The sequence below is a fragment of the Aythya ferina genome, assembly GCF_964211825.1.
Source record: "Aythya ferina genome assembly, chromosome: 1".
Lineage (NCBI taxonomy): Eukaryota > Metazoa > Chordata > Aves > Anseriformes > Anatidae > Aythya > Aythya ferina.
The window spans coordinates 61516242-61540174 of record NC_140296.1 but is presented as its reverse complement, the minus strand read 5'-3'; the positions used below and the strand labels follow the sequence as shown (position 1 = coordinate 61540174).

The following is a 23933-nucleotide window of genomic DNA, read 5'->3' as shown; positions in this document are numbered from 1 at the left end:
AAACGTGCAGATGACTTTCGTAGGTTGAGGCTGCTCAGCCACAAAGCTTTTTAAAAATACGTATATGCAAAGTGATATCGAAACGTTTGTAGCCGGTGTCGTCTTTACAAGTTTCATTTCACTTGAAAAACGCTCCCGCCCATTTCACATGCGACAGCAACAAAACAACATCACAAATCAAATTTGATGAGGATACCTAAGAACAAACACAAGCTTGCAAAATGACTCGCTCCCCTCAGCTGCTTTTTCTGCAAGAGTCTCTTTGACGGGAAGAGAACGTGTAGGAGAGCTCACACGTATCCTAGCACAGCTGGCAGAAAGATAAAAATACTCGAGGAAAACAAAACAAAACAAGGCACATGCTTGAAGGACAAAAGCAAGACTCCCACGTGCATGCAAAAAAAAAATAATCCTATGATAATGGTTAAAGGAAACCGGAACCATAAATGCACGACAGACAGAAAGCTTTGATGCCAATTCAATATCTGCACGTTTTGTATCAGCTTACTTCAGGTCAAAATTTATGGTACCCCATTTCTGAACGCAGAAGATTAGCTTCTGATAGAGAGCAGGGTGTTTTTTGTTTGTTGCTGTGGTGGTGTTTAAGACCGGAGGATTGCCCGGCCGTGCTTCTAAAATGTTCGCTGGGTACCGCAGATCAAATCACTCAGGGTACAAAATGCATCTCTTAATGTACTTGCATTATGTCCGCCTAAGTAACCCTCATTTTCCTTCCCTGGCAGACAATCAATACATAAATAGAAATATATTGTGACCGGGAGGGAGAACGAGAACAAAAGGCCCTCAAAAATCAGAAATGAGACATCGCCGAGGAAGAAAAAAAACACCCTCCAGGCCTGAATCCTGCACGGGCTGGCACGCTCACAGCGTTATAAATAGACAAAGCATATGTAAAGCGAAGAAATTAAGATTTGAAGGCAAAGATAATTCAAAGAAAGGTGGTTAGGAAAAAATCTGGTAGCCGGCTCCTCGCGCGTGCCCCTTCCTGCAGACGGCGATTCGCAGCTATTTGAGCGCGTCAATCCCACGAGGGCTATTTATAAACCCGTTTATTTTCGTAAAGGCACCAGCAGCCTCCTCCAGCAGCCCGCAGCCCCTGCTCGGAGGCTTGGGGGGCTCACGCAGGGCTCTCGGGGGGCTGGAGGGCGATGCCCCAGGGCAGGCGGCGGCCGCCCCTGTGAGGGGAGCGGGGCGGCGGCGGCGCCTCCCGGCCGGGCGCGCAAGGGGCTAAGATGGCGCCGCGATGCGCTGCGCGCCAGCCGGGCTGCCGCCATCCCTCTCCTCCTCCTCCTCCTCCTCCTCCTCCATCCCTCCCGTCCCTTCCTTCCCCCCCGCCGGGCCCCACCTTGCCGAAGTGCGCGGCCCAGTGGATGGGCGTCCATCCGTAGAAGGAGTCCTCGGCGGCCAGGTCGGAGCGGGGCGAGCTCTGGAGCAGGGCGCACAAGGCGGGCAGGTCCCCATCGCGGCAGGCGCGGTGCAGGGGGAAGCGCAGGGTCAGCAGCTCCTCGCTGGAGAAACCCGCCTCGGGGCCGGCGCCCAGCGACATGGCGGGCAGGGCGAGGAGAAGCCGGGCGAGGCAGGGCAGGGGGAAGCGGCGCCGGGGGGCGAGGGGAGGGGGGGAGCGGGATGGAGGGGGAGAGAGAGAGGAGGAAGGAGCGGGCGGGGAGCGGCGCCGGCGGCCGGCAGGCACCGAGCACAAAGGCGGCGGGGCGGGCACCCGCGGCCAGCACCGCCCCTGGAGGGCGGGGACGGGCAGGAGCCAGGCGGGCAGGAGTCCCCTCCTTCTCCCCTCATCCCTTCAGCCCCCTCTTTGTGCCCCCGATTTCCCTTCCCTTTCAGAATTGCCCCCCAAAATGCCCCCCCCCCCCCCCCGAGTACTCACTGAAGCAGGTTGCGGCAAAGCCGTGCCTCATCGACCCCTGGCGGGGCTGCTGGTGTGGGCGCTGGGCTGCCAGCACAATATATAGGAATATATACAGAATGGTTTGGGTTGGAAGGGGCCTTAAAGATCACCTAGTCGCAGATATATAGGACCACAAAACACCTCGAGTTGGAAGGGACCTTAAAGACCAGCTAGTCCCACCCCCCTGCCATGGGTATATACATACGGGGTATATAGGTATGGTGTATATAACCTGTATACAGGATATATAGGTATGGTGGTGTTTTCACGCCACATCCCCAGCAGAAAGCGCGTTCTGGCTGATTTCAGTGCTCTCCAGCGCTCGAAGGTTGCTGTGGATCTGTGCTACATAATGGGTTGCAAAACAAAGGATAATTTCGTTAGGGGCCGAGTCGAGGGATGGTGCCAAATTTTTACTTGCAACCTGAAACCAGTCCTTGAGTAACTGACGCCACAGAAACCTTAGGAAACTTTTGTTTGTTGCTCCCAATTATTTTCTGTCAAAAGTATTTGCAAGACACTTTTCAGGCAGTAGTAAACTCAAATTGATGGTAATTTGTTTGTGTAAATCCAAGTAGATTCATTTATCCCCCCAAAATCGACGGATACTTCTCTTTCAGTACACACTATTAAACGATGCAAGCCAGGAATCATGTCCTGGGGCAAACGAGCTGCAAATCAATTTTTGTTAAAAGTACCAGGAGGCCTATACAATTTTAAAGGGTTTTCTTTAATATCAAGTGAAATTGATCATCAAACACCTTTTAGCTATTCTGTGTGTACCTCACCAAAATAAAATACTATATTTCTACAAGGCTGTCAAGTTATAAATGTCAGAATAATGTGTAGAGGAGGATGAATTACAAACGAGCCCTTTTGTAGCTGGTTACACTGAAGCACAAAAAGCTCAGTGCTTTGTCCAGGGGAGGGAGTACTTCCAGCTACAGCAATTTTCAGTTCAGTGCCTCACCTTTTGCCTTTCAAAAACGTTCAGCTGAAGCTCTGAGAGTTTACCATCCTATAGACACTTCTCTTTCTGGGTTATGTGGATTTTTATTTCCCATATCAAACTTCTCTAGGCAGATGCTAACCATTTGACTTGTTTTGGGACTAAATAACAAAGGTTCCATAGGATAGCACAGTTGAAAGAAGGAAGCAAAAAACCAACAGCTTACGTTATAAAAATGGTCGTTACCAGAATGGCTGGTATTAAAGAAAACAGTTTCTTAGTTTGAAAACAGGCAAGCTGTTTTTCACTGCGCTGTGTACAAGCACTGACATTTATAGTCACTCGTGTATTGTTTGTAACTGTCATAAAAACTGACGAATATTTAAAACTTGGGTTATGGGGAAGATGAGCAAAAATTAAATATTGCGTTACTGAAGATTCATATTCAAGATTTGCATGTGGTTTTTGTTTCTTACCGTCATGTGGAAACTGCCATACCAAATAAAGACAGCGGTCTGTCTAATTTCCTTATAGACACTGTCATTAACGTATTTACTTTCCAGCACTGCCTGCAAGATAGTCGTGTGCTGTTATATCTCTTACAAATGGGGAAGTGTAACACTGCAAGGGGAAGTGGCTTTAACAGCGACATGCAGAAATCCTGCTGGTGGAACTGAGCTCTGGCATCTTTGCTCACCAGAGGGCCTTGTGGCTGTCCAGAGGGACCCCGACAGGCTGACAGGAATCTCATGAAGTTAACAAGGAGAAGGGCCACCCAGCTGGAAAGCAGCTCTGCAGAAAAGAAGCTAGAGGTCCTGGTGGACAAGAAGTTGAACGTGAGCCAGCTATGTGCCCTTGCTGCTAAGAAGGCTAACTGTATTCTTGGTCACATTAGGCAAAATGTTGCCAGCAGGTCAAGAGAGGTGATCCTTCCCCTCCACTTAGCATTGGTGAGGCCACTTCTGGAGCACTGTGTCCACTTCTGGGTCCTCCAGTACAAGAGTGACATGGACATGCTGAACAGAGTCCAAGGGAGGCCACCAAGATGATGGAGGGCCTGGAGCACCTCTCCTGTCAGGAGAGGCTGAGAGCTGGGACTGCCCAGCTTGGAGAAGGGAGGCGCAGGGGGATCTCATCCATGTCTGAGGGGAGGGTGCTGAGAAGACAGAGCCAGGCTCTTGTCAGAGGTGCCCAGTGCCAGAACAAGGGGCAATGGACACAAAAAGGCACCCAGGAACCCTGGCACAGGCTGCCCAGAGAGGCTGTGGGGTCTCCTCCTTGGAGGCCTTCCAAAGCTGCCTGGAGATGGGCCTGGGCAGCCTGCGCTGGGTGGCCCTGCTGGGGCAGGGCTGGGGCCTCCAGAGGGCCCTGACAGCCTCAACAGTTCTGGGATTCTCTGATCTCAAGTTTCATGAGTAGATTCCTTGTTATGAGGTCAACCTTTTTTATCTCCTTGCTAGTCATCTACACCAGATATTCCAAAATAGACAACTGTAGTAATCACCATATGATACTGGTTCCTTAATCAGTTTGTAGTTTGCATATAACTTGGAGACTCATAGCTGTCTGTTTTTTTATTGTGATTAATTATCCATTAAAATATAAAAATAGGTCATTTTTAATATTCTGCTTTCCTATTGATTTCTGTAATATATTTTGGCAATGGGCTTCGTAGGATAATTAATTTTAAATGAAATTTCATTAAATTGTAATTAAAAATGTTTTCTTTAACTGCTGTCATATGTTGTGAAATGGGACATGGGAATTCTGGTTTTAACTTTTTTTTTTTTTTTTTTTTTTACTCTTCATTACAATTACATTTTAATTCATTCTTTTCTCTGTCATTACCCTAGTTACCCTCTGTACTGAACAGTACAAGTCTTAAACATATTTTTGACAATCTTTCCGTGCAAAAGTTCAGGTAAAGAGAATATGAGAGTATGTAGTTCCAACTTCTTTCCAGATGATGGGTGTGGTCTCCCTGACATATATAGCTGCTGTTACCATCTGTGTGCATGTAGAGTGAGTCAGGAAATCGATGGTCGTACGTTAAACTGTAATTTACACTCCTTTACAAAAAAAAAGGAAGCATTAATATATAAAAATGTGTCAGGTTCATTGCATTTTCTGGTTTGTCTGAGGACAGATTTTAGCATTTAGTGTGTTTTATAAACTAGAATTCTTTAACGGAATACAATAGCTAGTATGCTTACTGTATTATATACACAACAAAATATGTTCCTAATTGTTATGACTTGGAAGTGTTCATCCACTATGTTTAGTCACCCATATTTTTGTGTATTTCAGAAAAAAAAAAAAGAAAAGAAAAGAAAAAAAGACACACCTTATTTGCAGGCCTATTTGCATTAATTTTGTCCTCAGTTCTATTCCTGGTCTTTTAAGAGAAGTGAGAAGCTTTATTTCAGTTTCTGTCAGTCCAAGGTGGTGGGTCTTATGTTTTGCTGAGGAATGAAACAGAACTAAATTTCCCTTAAGAAAGAAACTGAAAAAGACACGGAAGAGCTTATAGGCAAAGCAGGGTGGAGGAAGAGATTGGTTTTATTTTAGCTAAGCTTGCTTTTCTGTTCTCTTTTGGCTAAAGGTTAAGAAAGAAAATAGTCTGTAAATGAGGACTTCTTGAATTTTCAATAGAGTCTAGTAAGTATACATTCAGATACTAAATAAATTATTTTAAAGTGTTGTGTGAAAAATTATTTGCTGTTTTACACAACTGTGTAATGTACTCAGTGTCCTCTCTTTGCCATTCTGATACAAATAAATTATATTTGCCCATTTTTCTTTGCGGAAAGGTTGAAGATGGAGCATTTTATGACAACTCATGCAGAATGATGTCAGGTATTTTTCTTAAAAACAAACAAACAAACAAAAAAGCCACCACCACAACAAAGCCACACAACCCTCTCCCCCAGCTTTAGAATTTAATTGAATATATAGTACCATTCAAACCCCTCCTTCCTTGCTATGGCAAACTTGCCTTGGTTAACATTTAGGGCTTTATTTACATGCTTGTGCATGTAAGTCTAGTTCCATTTGAGATGCCCAAGAGTATTCTTCCGTGTTCAGCTGCTGCTGCAGCAAAAAGTGATCAGTTTACACAGGTCCCCTGCTATGCCTGTACAGACCTAATCTATCCTGGAAGTCCACAGGCTTCTTAGGCTACATTAGGCACGTATTTTCTGACAAGCAGATCCTCCATAAATGTAATTTGCTTTAATCGTCCTAGTTGCACAAGGAGTTCCTCACGTTTTATCTGGTCCCAAACCCCTTAAAATAGCCTGTCTTTGCAGGAGGTTGTTGGGCAATGAATTCCTTGCTGCCCAAGTCCAGTTTTGGGTCAGTGGGGCATAACACTAGCTAATTGTGTTTCCTTCTGTTCACCTAACGGGAATCTAAGAGGGGGATTTTTCAAAAGGACAAACTAATTCAGACATTACTCATTATTCATTCTATTTTGGATCTCTGTGAACCATGATGAAAATGTGACATTTCTTTAGATGCCATGAATTTGTTTTAGCAACGGTGAGAAGCTTTCCATCATTTTCCTAGTGTAAATAGAGTCTGATTCATCATCTTCAGGGACTAGTTCAAAGATTAGCTTTACTTCCTGTTTCTGCCTGCACGGAAAACCACAGCTGAGTGGTGTACCACTTGAAATGTTTTCTTATGTGGATTTTTTTTGCTATTTTCACCTTTCTTCCATGAAGACCAACTGTTTTGTTGGGATCATTCCTAAAATAGAATAGGAAATAAACATTATTCTTTCAGATGGAAGTTAATGGTAGAAACAGCTGGAATGTTTTGTAAAAGTTAATTTAATAAACATAAAAGCATTAGTGCTCAAGTGCTAAAACTAAGTTTGCATAGTATGTGAGGCCTCTCAGGGCACAAAGACCAGAAAATTAATAGCAGCAGTAGCTGCTAACATGGAAAAAAAAGCCATGAGTGGAAAAACAGTAAACTGAAAGTCCTTTATCCTCCTTTCCAGTCTTCAGTTCTCAGAGTTTTGTCTGGCAAGGAAAGCAGGGAATCTGTCTGACTTTCAAATAATTACTGATGTATTACTCCATTGCAGGCAAGTAGCAAGAGCAGCTGCTTGTTGTAGCCAGAGCCAATTTCTCCCTTTCCCATCCCCCATTTCTTACTGCTTTCCCTGGAGAAAAGCTATCTCACTATTAAACAAACTAGGGTTGGGTTGCAAGACATATCAAGATTTCATTAGAAAAACATTTACTCATGCATAAAGAAGCCTTTTTTAAAAAAAAAGTTCACTACTTAGGAAACGATGTGATTTTGTGGGTAATAAATAAAAACAGATTTGTTATGCTACAGTTGTAAAGTTGCCATCTTTTATGAGCCTGGGAAGAGTGACCTTATTCATCATAAGGCTTTGTCAATTCTGCCTCCACGCAACTATTCTCTTCCTGATACGTGTGACTCATCTGGGCCATGCTTAACAGAGGTCTAGTGCCTAACAAGTAAAGGATTTAATTATGTTTTTTGGCTTGTTGACAAACTGTCCTTCATTTTTCCACATTCCTTATGAGATTTAACCGAAAGTTAACGTTTCCTGAGAGACCAGATACCAGCACTGTAGTAAAACAAAACAAAACAAAACATAATTCTGTAAGAAATCAGTATCAAACCATTTCCATTTATAATGAGCATAAACGACAGAAATAGAAAGGTCCTTCAATGTCCTTGTCTTAAAAATAAATAAATAATAATAATAATAGTAATAAAAAGATCAGGATGTCTCTATTTATCTTTACATTTAGGATGAATATAAAAGTGAATTCCTGAGTACTTACATGCAGGAATGATCTTTCATCTGAAAAAAAATGCATGTCTGTGTGGAGGAGTGTTGCTCAAGTTGCTCTTTAAGTAATTCACATGATGACTCCCTGAATTCCTCCTGGTATTTCATTAGAAATGCTGTCTTCCTCCCTTGCAATGGTGAGTAGCTTCCTGTGGTTCAGAGATGGGGGAAGCAACCTGTACACGTTACCTGAGTTGTGCTCTGCAGCATTTTGAGATTTAAGAATGCTAAGGACTGCACGAAAATTTCATCTCTTGCGTCCAGAGGAAGGATACCATGGAGCATTGCACATTACACTCCTGGAATTCATCGTTGCTGGCATGGAGTCTGTGCAATTAGGCATAATAAACCTCTCACACCAAACAAACTTTCCTACGTCAAGAACAACATTTTCGTAATTACTCTACGTACTGTTTTGATTTGTACTTGGATGGAAGCTTGAAGCGTTTACCTGATTTTTATTTAAATGTTAAATGAAACAAACAAACCCGTGAACTGACTGCTTTTACCCAGATGTGGAGGTAATAAACCAATTTATAATTTTACAATTCAATAATCTGGAAATCTTTCCATGGAAATAAATAAATAAATAAATAAATAAATAAATAAATAAATAAATAAATAAACAAAGGGAAAAAATGTCATTTGCTCTTACAAAGAGAACAAACAAAAATCTTGAGAAAGGTGAAGTGTGTGAAATGTCTGTTTCTGAGCCTGGCAAGTGTTCTTGAAACCTGCTCAGTGAGATTAGGTGCTGCATTTGAGGGTTTTGGTCCTTACTCATTCAAGAAAGAGCGTGCTCCTCTCTAAACCGTGATTTAATCACGCAATAGTAGCACTGGCTTTTTGTAAGAGAGGATAGTGCCTGGCGTTTAAATTCTTCGTGAAAAAGAGTGAAAAGATGAAGCAGCCTACGTTATCAGGATAGGTTTCTGTTCTAGCTAGCCTAATATGAAAGGAGCCATCTTGTGGTTGTCTCTTCTGCAAATAAAATCTTGCAACAATATTGCCCTGAAAAGCTGAAGTTAAAGTTGCATCCATACTTCTGTGATACTTTTTCTTCTACTTGTTCAGAAATGTTACATTTTGAGTAATTTCAAGAAGAATCTTTTTCCTTCTATCAGATATTTCATTCTACCAAATATTCTGAATTAAAGTAACACACGTAACTACTCATACAGAATCAAACTTGATACATTCAATCTACGTCCCCTACTAGTCAATCCACCCCAATATTTGGCAGTCCTCAGACCTCTCGCATCCTTTAACCTGTACTCTAAATTCTGGTTTAAACTGCAGTCAGCATCATACCCTCTGAAATAGGACTATTGTGGTAAAACTACTTTCTAAATAAATGCTAAGTGATTGTATGTATGTATGTATGTATGTATTTATTTAATAAACTCTGTTAAAGTGTAATCCTTGGGAACTACATGCATTCCAGGCGTGAAAAAGCAAAGTATCCTTTGCTCCTGGACTTCAGCCTTGGCTTGGAGAGACAAGGTTTTGGCAGTAAATCAGTGTGATTTCTTGCTCTCTTTGCCTCTGTACAACGACACTTATCAGTTTTAGAGTCTGATTAATCCTTACAGTCCTGAGCACGTACAAGCAAGTTTGTTTTACATAGATTAGCTATCTGATGTTTGTATTAGTTTAATTAAATATATTTTTAAAAAATCACTTAGTTAACTCAAAAGTTATGTCTAAACACAAGCCCCTGCCATAGTCCCTGAAGTTCTATATCTTTAATAATACTGAGTAAGGTTCTGTATGATCCAACTTGGATAGCAATTTATCTAGTACAGTTGTTAACAACTAATTGTAACTTCACACCTAAGGGTGCTGAAAGTACAGAAAAATGTTACAAATGTCATTTGACTGCCCTCTCTCTATGGACTGAAGGCAAAGATGTATGAAATCTATATTTTCAGGTAAATTTATTCATTTATTTCAACTAGCAGGTAAGCAATGTCTTACTTCAAAATGTGGAATCATTTGAGGTTTATTCTGTTCTTTGGTCTAGAAGAAAAGACTTTTCTAGGAAAATGCAAATCTGGAAAAGGGATTTTAAGATGAGACTGACTACTTGTTCCTGCTGGAATGGCAGGTATAGTTTGAGAAGACGAGAGACAGGATTGGTACTAATTTTTCCTACAGCTGATTTTGGAAGACAATATAAACATTTATTTTGGAAAGTTATTTGAGCCATAGGATTAGAATGAAATGTTATAGGTCTTTCAGTCAGAAAATAAACATTAACTAGGGGAAAAATCCAGCTTCGTGACAGAAAATATTTGAACTTTTTTTTTTTTTTTTTTTTTTTTTTTCCATTCAAAATATGCTTCCTTTGCTTTAAAACTGGAAGTAGAACTTTCTTAGATGAAAATCTGGTTTCTTTGAAACTGTTTTGCTTCAAATTAGTAAAATAAAAAGTCAAGTTTAATATGAAATGTTTTTCAGTTATTAAATAAGATGCTTAAGTTGATTTTCATTTTTTCAGCTTTTTAAAAGTATTTGTCTCTTTAAAGAGATTTTTCCTTTTTTTCCCCAACTAATAGGAAGACTTTAAAAATGACAGTTTTTTTGACATGGAAAAATTATTTCCAATGTTGCTTAAATAAAATTAAAGTTGGGAGGCTTCTCACTATTTGAGAAAATTGCTTGGATGAATGAAACAACATGCTTGTAGAGAACATAAGCACTGAAATCAAAGCTAAAAGACCACATGAGACATAAATTTCTGTACAATTACATTTGAACCTCTATAAGAAATAATAACTCTCATTTGCTTGAGGCATAATCATGCATCTTTACTTTCTTCTTTATGAATAGAGAACTGTTGACAAATTATTAGTGTGTCCCCACTTAACAACAGAACTGAATATAGTCTAATAGAATTACCTGGATTCACCTTCCAGGAGTTTCTTGTCACCAGGGGAATTTGTAGTCATAGATACATTATTTTACAGAGGTCAGCACTTCCATATCAATAAACAAGATGTAAGGTAAAATTCTCCACTGCTGTCCACTGTTTAAGGAAGCTTATAGCAGCTTTAAAGGTACCTTTGCATTACTGTTTTGTTGTTGTTGTTGTTGTTGTTGTTGTCATTGTTTCTGTTAGTTGGGATTACATTGACTCTAGGACCAGAAATTGTTTGTGCAAAATGGTGAGGAAATAATTTTTGAACTGAATAGTGAAGTAGTTAAGTAACAAAATCTGGAGGAGAACATTGTAATAGCATCATCTGGAAATTCATCCAAACAAGAAACTTTTTGTCTCTCTGCTTCTTTTTCCAATTTGGCATCTTGAATGAATGTCTAATTTGCTTGATTGAAACCTTTTGCTTCAATAGTAAACTACTGGTTTGCTAAAAATAAAATCCTTTCAGTACAGAGGGACATTTCATACATCTGTGCAGAAATATGAGCTCTGTTTGTACCCTGAAAAGCTGTCAGACATCATATGTGTAGAACTGAATATACAGTGTGAGAGTCTGATGGATGTTAATTGGTGATATTTCCTGTGAATTCACCTCCAGATGCCTGTTGGTTCTTTTTTTTTTTTTTTTTTTTTTTTTTTTTTGTCATTCATTTTGGTATTCAGTTGTTCCTTCTTTTTATAAAACTTTAATATTGAGTAGCATAGCATATTATTTACCGTGTCCTGTAGATGCTAGACTTCATTGGAAACAGCTGAACTCTGCTGGAAGCCTACTGAGCAACCTCGGCTCTTGCAGACACCAGCTTGTCCTTCAGCAGTGTCATCTCTTCTGCAGTAGCGGAGTCCTGACTCTGATCTAATTCGAATGGGCTGAATTTTCTGACCTCGCCAAAACAGAATAGAACACTTACAAACTAAAATACTGAGTTTGCTGATTAGATTGGGAAATGTGCTGGACAAATCTGTACCAGTGAAAACTGCTTTTCTGGACTGAAGAAATATTTACTGCCCATATTCAGCTATGTGGTCTGTTACGGTGAAAACCTTGCCTAATGTGCAGTACATTTTTTCCTGTATCTGCTAGGTGAATTAGAATACACTCTGAAATAATGCAGTTCTAAGCAGAAACTACCAGGACTAAAAGCTGGCCTGAGAGCAAAAGCTTTAGGCAGTGTGAAACAGGAGGTTAATCCGTAAGTATCTCCATGTAATGCTATTTAGTCCAGTAGATGCTCTCTCTTCAGCTGTAGTAGTGACATCCTTATATTGAAATTCAGCCTCCTAACATGCAGATATGCTTTCCATTGACCACACTTCCTCTGACAAATACACTGACATTTTAGGGGGAGAAGAAGATGCGTCTTATTCAGTTTTGGTGCTGCTGTTCTGAAGATGTTTATGAAATTAGGTCTAGGGAGCTTTATGGAGCATCTTACGTGGAAGCCTAAACCACAGCCATTATTTATACCAACATTAAGTAACTGTGTAACCCCAAAGGAATGGCAATGTGTTATTTTAAGCAATCAGACAGGGCATAAGAGACTGTCTGGTATCACATGTTGGCAAGAAGATTAATGCTGAAATCTTAAGCCATGCCAGGTTTAAAAATGATGAATGGTACTGCTCAGTGTCTAAAATGTTTTATCTTTTTTGAAACACACACAATTTTTTCCCTGCATAGGGAATAATTGTCTGCCTATCACAGTATGCAGATGGATGACCAAACTTGCAAAACAACCTTAACTTCCAGGTCTTGAAGAAGCTGATGAATATCCAAATCATTAGGATACCAGCCTGCATTATACCATACAGCATAGCCTGCATAGCATAGCATTATAGCAAACTGTTACAGGTTTTGTATGTTGTCCTGGATAAGACTTACAGGCCCAGACCAGTTTTAAACTAAAAGATGTGGGATTTAGATTAGAGGTTAGGAGGAAATTCTTCACTCAGAGGTGGTGAGGCACTGAAACAGGTTGCCCAGAGAGGTTGTGGATGCTCCATCCCTGGAGGTGTTCAAAACCAGGTTGGATGGGGCTTTGGGCAACCTGATCTAGTGGGTGGCATCCCTGCCTGTGGCAGGGGGGTTGGAACTAGATGATCTTTGTGGTCCCTTCGAACCCAAACCATTTTGTTATTCTATGAAAAGCTTACGCATTCTCTAACAGATGAACAATGGAAAATTTTTAATATTAAAAGTGGATTATATTCATATAATAAAGCATATTATCGCTGTAAAAATGAAGAAATAAAACACAAAACAAGTACAAGCAATAAGTCTGTTGTATGTTTGGAAAATGCCTTTTTTTTTTTTTTTTTTTTTTTTTTTTTTTCTCCACAACAAAATGCTATAGAAATGAAGTCCTGTTTAGGCAGGAGAGACATTTGGCTCAAATAACTCCAAATATTGGTGCTAAAAGAAAATTGATACTGAAAGAATTCCAGGCAGTTGTGATACTGAGAGTTATATGAAACAAGAGTTCCTTGCTTTCCAGGAGTGTAATATTACATGAAGTTTTGGCAGAATAAGGTAATATTTATTAACCTGTTTTCTTAGCTTAATGCAATTTATGAGTTGTACTAGAGTTTCATAGATTGAAAGCTAAATGCTTACATGTTCACCTGTATGTCAGAATCAAGCTGGAACATTTGTCACCTTTAAAAATCAATGTTTCTGACTTCTTAGTACGTGTGACCTTGAGCTTGTGGATTTCTGCTGTCTCACCAGGTGACTGCTGTAACTATTCTCCGAAACAAATAGCAGCACTGTCACTTTCTTCCTCATCTAAAAGGCGTTTCTGCTGCATTTTGAAGGGAGTAATGTAGGTAAGTAATTACAGGCATTCACCTCACTGAACCTCAGGTTAAAGCCCATCAATTTTGCAGGTGCATGTGGTGTAAGATGTGAATGATGCTCTTTCCCTCAGCACCCCTACTGGATAGTCCAGGGAGCCCAGACTGAGCATACTGGCTGTTTTGAATTCCCATCTGATCAGATTTGCTCTGAGGGCTCACCTCTGTTCTGCATTCAGCTTGCTCTTGTCTGGCTGCCACTACCATGGATCAAGTGGCTCCATATCCACCCTCGGGGGCAGGCAAGGAGAAAATCTGCTATTTCAAAATGCTCACGCTGACCTGGAATTCCCCCTGACCCCAGCTGCACTGTATCAGAGGCAAGGCACCTTTCTGGGTTTAAAAACATCCAGGGATGGATGTAGCAGTGCTCCCCATCACAACATCTAAATCAGTATGTAGAACTAGTGTATAAAGGTTTTGATAGTGCCAGAATGAAGAATGAAGTCCTTTGTGTAACGACAGACCTGGCAAAGACAGCAGGAGGAATACGGTGTTCAGAGTCACTGCCCTGCTGGTCTGTCTCAGCCTTGACCAAAGATTAAAATCTTCATGGCTCATTTTTGATGTCTGTTCAACCTTCCATTTTCATTAACAATGCTAGAAAAGAAGTGGATGTGCACCACTGTCAATGCTTTTAAAGATTCTGGATTGAAACTGTTGAGGTTTGTGACCTCAGAAGTTAACTTTATGTATGTACCACATGTATTTTAACCTTAATTTGGAGTTTAATTGTTCTCCAAAATGCATAGGGCTGGGCGTGAAAATGAAGTATATTTAAACATTTCAGCTTGGGGAAAAAGCTCTACTGTATGGGAATACGAATTCAGAAGTTCACTGAGGAACTGTAAGGATAATTGGGGATCGGGTCTACAGCGAATTTAGTGGCAGAGCTGCTGCAGGCAGATGTAGCTAGCCGACAGGCTGGGAACGAGCACACTGCCAGAGTTTCAAATTAATGGGCTGTCTCCTGGGAGTGAGCGTCAGGAAGGAAAATCCTGCTGGTTGTTTGAACCTAACTTTCTGCTCCTCACCTCTAGCCACCTGCCTGGACCATTCTGCCCAACCACTAGGGAGCTCTGCCAGCACAGGTCTTGCATAAGAAGTTCCATTATTCAAGTTTAATCCAGCAGCCTAGATCTGGGACATACTTAGCTGTTTCCTAGAAGTGTTAGCTCCGTTTTATTCAGGATTTCCATGGTTTTATTGCCAGGCAGTTTAACTGAGAGTAATTCAATTTTCCCTTGCGTCTTTTATTATGGGAAAGAACCTGTAACTGCTGGGAGTTTGTATGATGCTTCACTTTTTTTTTTTTTTCTTGGGATAGTGATGTAATTCCTGCACGATGTATGTGTTATAGCATTACCTAGGCTTTACAGTTACTATTATACAGCTGACATACTTCAGGGAACATGAATGGGAAACTATCACTCAGGACAGCATATTTATAGCAGCAGCACGGTAAGAGCAGGAGCAGAGAGGGCTCTGACTCACCAGTGGTGATGCTCACCTTGTGATGGCTGTGACACGTCCTGCTCCCAGCTGCCCTTCCACCCTCTGACATGCCATTTTCAGGCCCCGGAGCAGACGTGGCTCAGCTGCTCATGTAGCAGCTGCTGAATTTCGGCAATTTGCAGCTCAGCATATGAAGGTAACCCCAAATAATTTTTGGCTTACCTTAAAATATTGGCCTGCCAACTGCAGTTCTTCAGCAGCTGTTCTCCAACTGAGACAGAGTTGCACCAGAACCAAAAATCTCTGGGGAAAGGGAGACAGGATTTCTACAAGTGGCTCCAAAGAGTCAAGAGGTTGGATGAGAGAAAAGTTATTATGTATACTGTGTGGAGAAACTCAGGAACATTTTCAGGCTCTTTGGGTGGAGTAGGTGCCACAGTCTTAACCCAGTTTCAAGTTGAGGTGAAGCATATCCAAGATAAGTCATCTCTGATCATCAGTCAGAACTCCTAGAGTGGGAGCCAGCTCCAGATTCACGAACCTGTTTAGATGCCTGTAGTGTGGGTTTCTACATGTGAGCTGTGTGTTTAATGTGCAAAAGAAGCAGCAACTACAGTCAATGGAGCCTTGAGACCAAGTTTGTATCTTTGTGTGTTATGCCCTCTCCTTTCATTGACCATGCCATGAGTAATGTTCATCGACTCATACTCATCTCTTTATTTCTGCAAGTACTAAAGGCCCTGTGCCTCTCTTCTTATTTGTCATTGTTTCTCTTTCCCATTTGTTGGTAATACTTCTTGAGTCTGTTTGGGACATAACTGTCAGAGACTTCACACACTTTTGTAGAAATCTTATGAACGTTAGTGGATTAAATAGTTTTTGCTTTATATTAGGGACTTGACTCAAAGACGTGCCAGTCTGGCTTAGCACTCTGAGGCCGTGTCAGCCTGCATCATTTGGTGTCCCTCCTCCAACACACAAACTGTCGAGTTTCTCACTGGATCAATAAGATTTTTTATGAGTTCAGAAAGGCTTGCTCTTTTTTTGTTGTTCATCCACATGAAATGGCATTGTGTGTTACCTTATTAATCATTCGGTTGTGCCTTTTCCTCCAATAGACCCTTTAAGAGCACAGCTGTTACCTTGGGCTCAGTTATAGGGAGTCCTTTGTGGTTCACTTTATCCCTTGGTGACTTCATCCATCTGTAAGATTGCCTGTATAGCCAGAGCACCTACAAGTTTCTTCCCATATCCCCAGCATTATAGTACTGGAAGAATTCCCCATAGGTCTGTGAAATGTACCCTTATGCTGACCATCATTATGTTTCCCTTTCCTTCCAAGACTTTCCAGGGGTTTTCATTAGTTTTTCCTTTAAACACTGTTCTTTACAAGTGTGGCTGGGATTAAACAGGAACATTGTTCAGAGAGAAAAGGGCTTCTGGTAGAACAGATGTCACTTGCAGGACCATATATCCCCCTTCCCTTGGCAACAGACAGAAGATCTGGCGAACTTATAAGTGGGCATCATGCCCTCCCAACAGATGGTCAGAAGTGCGGGGAGCCAAAAACCCATCTATGGACATGAAATATGTTTAAGAGGGCATGTCTGGACACAAATGTTGAACTAGCTTTTTAAGCTGAACTTCTGTGCCTGCAGTCAATCTAAATGAAGGGACGTGTTTTAAAAAAGGAACATTCTGTGTCAGCATATGGCTGCTTTGGTGTTTGGAGCTGCCGATGGTTATTGGGAGGGTTGAGGAGCAGAAGATCATAAAGTAATCACCATAATATAAGAGGTACTCCATTTGGGGTTTCTTTCTGTTGGGAATATCTAGGAAGAGACCAAACTAAAGTTCTGGTTCATCTGAGTTTCACAAAATAAGTTCAGGAAATCAGAGGAATCTGCAGTGCAGTTGCTGACCTGAACATGTAGCCGTAGAGTATCACCTGTGTTTTGGTAGAAAGTTGAACTTGTTTTCTTATGGTTTTGTCATATTTGCCAACAACATTAAGAATCAGAGCAGTTTTTATTGTGACAAATCTGTCTCACAAAATAAAGAAGTTATAATAGTTCTTAGAAGTTATAGTGGTTCTTAGCAAGTTTTTAGGAGAAAGTCTACATGTGCTACCGTAGCTGGGCAAGGAAAAGTATATTGCAATAAGGATACATAACGACATAAAGATTTGTGCCCTAAACTTTCCTACAGCTGAAAATGCTCACTAGCATACAGTCTATACTTTACTCATGATCTGCCTTTGCTTTTACCTGTTGAACTCTTACCCATCTGAACTTGAAAATCAAGTAGGTTTAAGTTGGTTGCCTGGTGTGCTAGATAAAGCCATAGCAAGCTGTGATAAACACTTGCAAGAAGTTTATTGGCTAACATTAAGAAACTGATGGAGATTTATATGCATCAAGGCAGCTCAGCTGCAGAATTTGTTTTTGCATGTGTGTAATGGAGCAGCTGACTTCAGCTTTGAAGGAAAAAAGAGTCAAAGATTCATGAACTGAGAGAGGGACAGAGTATTTCTGTGTGAGATGAGAAACTGAAGGAACTGGCTGGTTCATCTCTGTGTCCTGTGAGTGACGGCACAGTTGGAGTGCGTACCAGTACAAACACAGCTAGGTCATTCTTTACTCTTCATCATCAGTGCAATCAGACAGCTCTTGATAATTGCCTTTCTTGTGGCAAAAGGGAGCTTAACCTCTAGCTAGTGTGTGCTCTGGCAGAAATGCTACCAAATACAACAATGATTTGGTAGTGTGTGCACTTCCCTGGCTAGAGACTGTTTGGACTTCACTTGCCTGGCTAGAGACTGTTTGGATGTTTCACTTACAAGTGGAAATTGTGTAATAATTATTTTCATTCCCTGCCCAGCCTGTTTTGATGACCCAGGGCTGAATAGTCACGCCTCACATTGTCATTCACCTACACGTTCCACTTGCTGGATCCAACTCCGTTCTGCTTCACGCTGATTTCACAGCTATACTTTTCACTGTAATTTCTGAGTATTCTGAATTTTGGCATTTTCTGATGTAGCCAAAATCATTTGCCTCATGGTTTTATTTAATTTATTTATTTTTATAGTTGTATCCTGTATGGATGTACGATTTGACTGCATACATGTTGTTCTGTAGCTGGAGAAGATTATGAAGTCAATCTCTAAGTGAGCTAGCAGTGTGCATTCAGGAGCACTCCTCATTAGTTAGTTCATAAAAGCATTTTTTTAAAATTTCTTCAGCATGAATCTCAGAATTGTCTAGGTTGGAAGAAACCTCATGATCATCGAGTCCAACCTCATGAAGTACCCTGTGAACTCAGTACCAGCTTCTTGGTATTTACCAGCCTGTTTTCCATTCTCTTGTAGCCCAGCTAAAAATTACTTTGACTAAATCCTAGCTGACACAAAGTCTCATGAGCAACACGAGGTTTCCTTATTAATAGTATTTTATTTCAATTAATAAATGCACAACTGTGTTGAATTGTGGTGCCTGCTTCTGCAGTGTTCCCAGGCTCCTTGTCTCTCTAGCATTTAAAGCATGCACAGAGCTTGTAAGGAAGGTGGACACAGCCTGTCCTGTGGGGTAGAAGAGTAAGTCTGTGTGTGAGTGCTGCGAAAATGCCTCATCGAGGACCTAAATCCATGTTTCCATATACTGCCTGGAGAAATCCGACTGCAGTCCCGCCTGCTCCAAGCATGCCTTTGCGCAGCAAAGTGTGTACACACGAGTACTATGCCGAGCGCTAAGTAAATCTCCAGACAAATCTAAGGGAGTGTTACCTGGGCGAGGACGGTGTTGCTGACCTCTTATCTTCAGGGAATCGTATTTCGCAGTCCAACAGTTGCATAAGTTGACTCATGCAATGGATTCTCATCCTCATTTACAGCTAACATGCTACCCTAATTAATAGAAAAATTCCTATGTTTACAGAAAAAAAAAAAAAAAAAAGAATAATTTGATAGCAATTCCTTCTATTGCAAGGTCATCATAAGGAATCTCACTGCGATGATTTTGGTGGTGTTGGCACACACATCACAAGCCACAGACCCAGGTGCACACTGAATGCAGACATAGGTCACAGGGGTGGTTTAGCTGCTGGGCTATAGGCCAAGGTGAGGGCAAAAGTTTTTCATCACTCTTGTGCAGGCTGGGCCACGGTGTGGCATGGGGAGCTCGAGGAGACTCTGAAGTGGTAAACCTTCAAGTTGTGGACAGTAGAAAAGATGACAGTTTTTAAACTCTGTGGGTTCAGGTTTACCTGTGTTCTGCACAGAAAAAAAAAAAAGTCATCTTTGAGTCTGAATATGCAATAGGAGTGTGCACAGGGTGCTGCCTGTTTTCCTCACGTAGAAGCTTCTAGCTTATCAAATTACAGCCGTTTATTTAGTAAATGTGTCATGTCAATGAACAATTATTAATTGAATATGCTTGTGCGTGTTACCATGGTTAATTCTACACACTTACTGCAGAACGGCTGCGTAAATGAGGAGATTATTGGTGTGGCTAATATGTATGCCACATCTGATGCATAAAACAGAGCTTTCTTATTTGTAGACAGAGCCATGGGGACACAGGGTGGCCTTGGGACAGCCAAGCCAGCGGGCACTGCTGCCTCATGTCATTTGGTCTCGAGTTATTCCTCAGGTTAGACAGATGCAGGTTGCTAACCTGCATGGTTCTACTGCAACATTTGGTATTTTCCTTGAAACTTCAGCTTTTCTTTAAAAACCTCATTTCTTCCAAATAATAGTAAAGCCTCTAGCCCTAGGTATTGGAGGGAGCTGCCTGGAAAGATTAAAAACAATGTGGGAAGGATCCTGGAGGGCAAATAAATGGAGCTGAGAATGAATTACTGGGAAGCAAATCGGAAACTTTTTGCAGGCTCGTCCTTTTTGCATCTGAGGAATAAATCTGGAATTTGTAAAGGTGTAGTGTGTTCAAAACTGTAAAAAATATATGTAACAAAAAGCCTCTTTTTCCTGCAGTTTATTGTTATTAATGATTATTGAAAGGGTGAATGAGTTGGTACACGAAGTGGCCTGCTACGTTAACCCCTAAATTTTTGGAGTTTATGTTCCTTGGCAGCACAAGAAACTTTCCTTAAACCTTTCAGAAACGCTGATGCATTTGCTGGCTTTCCAGTTATTTTCTCCACAACTACATTTCTAGTACAGTACAGTATTGTATTGCTAATCGAGTAATTTTAGGAATTTTTTGGTAGAGCTTCCACGTTTCTCTGATGAATTCAACTTCTGAATTACTAGCTTTATACACTACTCTCAGCTTTCATTGTAAATAAAGATCTACACATTTCACTTTGCAAAGAAATGCTTGAAAATATGACTGGAGCACACTCTAGAGGCTTAAAAACTCAACGGCAGATAAATAACTCCAAATTTATTCATATTTCAAATTTCATGATTTTTAAGCCAATCTCATGATTTTTTTTAAGCTTGATTAGTTTCTGAGGAAGACTTGAAGCATGATTTATGGATAATATGGATTTACATATCTGCTTTTCGTTAGGAGAGCTATCTTTTATTAATTTCTTTCTGCTAATCTGCAGCTGAGTGTTGTATGTTCCTGATTGCTAAATCCTACAATCTAGGTCAGAGATGCATGAAACTCTGCCAGCTCATAGAGGTGCTGGCATTGTTTCTGGAGGGTTTTGGAAGCTTGCAAAATGTATCCTTGATAGATTTTATGAAAGGATCATGTCCTGGAAAGAATGAATGCTACACTTTATAAAATTATTTGGAGGACTAAGATGTGTATATGTAAATGAAGAAAATTTTTAACAGCTCTATGGATGTCATTAGGTTTTACTACTTAAAAAGGGTCATTACCCTATACTGAGGCTATATGTTCTGTGGCATTTTACATCTTGTCACTTGACTTGGGAACTTGCATGGAGAAATGAAAGTGCAAGCTTGATAAAAGTCTTGATTTATATGTTGCTTCAAATTGTCTGAGTTAAACCATGAGTCTATCCATCTCCACTCTGCAAGTAATTTTTATCTGTATAATACTTCCAATAAAACATGAAGCTCTTCAAGTGTAGCGAAAGGATTAGTGAATTCTTGGACTGCTGACACCTCAGGATAATGTTTAGCAATGGGTTCGAGTTACTCTCTTGAAGCATCGTGCAGATATGGCTAGAAGTCTAATTGAGTGACCTAGACAGCTGAGTGTTGTCACTGTATCTGAGCAGCAGTTCGTAAAATCATTCATGCTTTTTTTTCTGGGCTGTCAAATAGGCAGCTATCATCACTGTCACATTTTTGTTGTTATTTTCAGCTATTTATTAGGCATACATGTTGCCTGCTTGGACTGTGTTGATCATATATTATTTTATGCTGGCACTCCAGAGCCTCAGAGATGAATCAAACCAAGGCATCCACGTCTGGGTGTGGAGCAGACATCCAGTGGTCACAAGACCTTTCTTTTTTTAAACTGCAGTTGCCATCTCTGTTCCCACTTCTTTGGCTGGTCATTGCTTCAGGAGACAGAAGATCCATCCTCCGGCCTTAATTCCTGTGTTGATTACGCTGCCTACTGGAGTACCACAGGGCAGGACAAATCGTAGAATTGTAGAGTATCCAGAGCTGGAAGGGACCCACAAGGATCATTGAGTCCCAACTCCTGGCACCACACAGGTGTACTCAAAAATTCAGGCCATGTGACTGAGTGCATGGGATATCTGGGATAAAAGGGTGAAAAACCCTCAAAGATAAAGAAAATGCCAACCAGGAGCAAAACTGAAAGCATTTATTCCCCTTACACAGCAGGAACACACCTGAGCTGCTACATCAGAGTAAGTCCTCTAATGATTATTAAGGTAAGGGAAGGCCATGGATACAAAAAACGGTAGGACCAAAAAGCCTGAGTTGCTTTTCTGAAGGAAGAAATGTTCTGCATATCTCTATAGTTAACTGAACAATGCATCTGGGCAGATTTGTTTTCCTTAAAATGTATGTACCACTCCAGAACAAAACCAAACAAAAAACCTCACTTTTGATTGAAAAATGTTTTGGGAAAACCAAAGCATTTTCATTAAAAAAAAAATAAATACAGAGAATAAAAATAATAATAATAATAAAAAAAAGCTTTTTTTTTTTTTATCGGTAAAACCTATTTTCAAGGGATATTTTACTTACTTTCTCATCAGAAGATATTTTTACTAGTTCTACTGGTTAGTTTTCAAGACTAGATCAAATACCTCCAATTTTTCTGCCAACCAAAACTTCCCGCCTTTCTAATCTCTCACTTTCTTTTCACCTCTCTTTCACCACTTTTCGAATACCATCTGTGGTATTCATCGGTGTTTAATTCAGCCTTTGCCAGCATCCTGCATCTTGGGCAGGCCGAAAAATCTTGGGCTAGGCCAAACTCTGGTTACAGAAATGGTTTTGGCAGTACTAACTCCTGATATCTATGCACACACAGTTAAATTCCTCTGGGAAGAAAATCTTATGTTTTCACAGTAACTACCTACAATAATAAAAGAAAAATAATAATAATAATAATAATAAAAAGAAATAAGAAAGGATAAAAAGACAGGGGATAAATAAAGTAAATATGAATGAAGAAGAGAGCATCAAGAAAAATAGAAGGAAATAAAGTCATGTGTCATGTAACTGGTCAAAGAGGGAAATAGCATGTAATACACCTAAGAGAGTTTACATATATCACTTCATCTTTCAATTAAATAAGAGTAATTAAGAGCTATACATAAGATGGGACCTTCTTAGAGAAGACTCCATTCATTTTTGCTTTTTTTCAATGAGTTTGCTACAACTCAATGTCTGTTGTTGTGTGTGGTTTTTTTTTTTTTTTCCCTCCAAAAATTGTTCCTGATTCTGCAACTGCAAATAAAAACATGGGGTAATTTCTGCTTGCTCTGTAGCCTTTGTGTGTGCAAGCAGTACCTCCTTATATATAGCTTGAGGCTAAGGGAAAGCCAGTGTGAAGTGTTGCCAGAAGGGCTTGTTCCTTACCTGCTTTTTAAAAAGTCTTATTTGTTTAAATACCACTGGTTTTAAGTCTTGAGAAAAAAATACTCATTTTGTTGACCTTTTTCTTTTTTCAGAATTAAAAACAACAACAACAACAACAACAACAACAAAAAAACACAACAAAACAGTTTAATGGCTAGTTATGTGAGGATAGTTTGTAACACCTTTCTATAAACATTTTATGATTTATTACTCTTTATGTTCTCCAGGTTAGTGTTCAGCTCTGCTTCTTTTGAATTGCTTGTACAGCTGCCTTTGTCCTTTGCTAAAATAAAGAGGGACGTTCACAGTAGGGCAAAATTAAGAAAATCATGCAGTGGCTCTATAGTTTTTAGCTACTATTACACATGAGGGTGCATAATATCAGCCTGTGTGGACGGATAAAATCATGGTGCCTGAGTAAAATCTGTATGTATGCTGCAGTCTGAACTCTGCAGCGAAAGTTGGAGGGAGCCTTTCACCGCTGGGGACGTGACAGGAAGCAGAAGCTGCTCTGGCTTGGATCTGTAATGAAGTTAGCTCCAATTCATCTAGCTCATCTTACGGGTAGGGGGAGGCACTGTGAAAGCAATTATTAAGAGACAGAGCTAAGAACATCACTGAGCTCAGCATACTAAGCTTTTGAGCTTTTGTGATTTTATTAGATACACGGATGAGGTCACCTTTTAAAATAGCTGAGAGGAAGAGAAAGGAGAAAAGATGTGGGTTGCCTACGGTTGTGCTGCTAAAGAAATCAAGGAGCCTCTAGCTAACACACGGCGGTTCATTTTGGGCTGCTATTTTCATTATTCTGAAAAATATGCTGACAAATTGGGATTCCCCTGTTTCGTTTTGCTTACCTGAAAATTCTTGAGGAGTAAATCAGAACCATTTTTGTAAATGCAGCCTCTAGTCCTGGAAATCCATAAGCAACCACTGAAATTGTTTCAGTCTTTCTGGCCGTGGGTGACCAAA

At 40.5% G+C, this 23933-nt stretch overlaps 1 protein-coding gene across 2 annotated transcripts in view; it reads right to left on the bottom strand.

The window, feature by feature from the left end:
• The window catches only part of ANKRD10 (ankyrin repeat domain 10), a 36509-nt gene extending 34834 nt beyond the window's left edge, over window positions 1–1675 (bottom strand). The window contains exon 1 of one of the 2 annotated variants that reach the window (XM_084515138.1): window positions 1367–1675. In XM_084515138.1, coding sequence (XP_084371264.1) covers window positions 1367–1567 — 201 coding nt within the window. In that variant the 5' untranslated portion in view covers window positions 1568–1675. The remainder of the gene's footprint in view (window positions 1–1366) is intronic. The other variant, XM_084515139.1, reaches the window with a different exon arrangement.
• Window positions 1676–23933: the final 22258 nt, after the last annotated feature.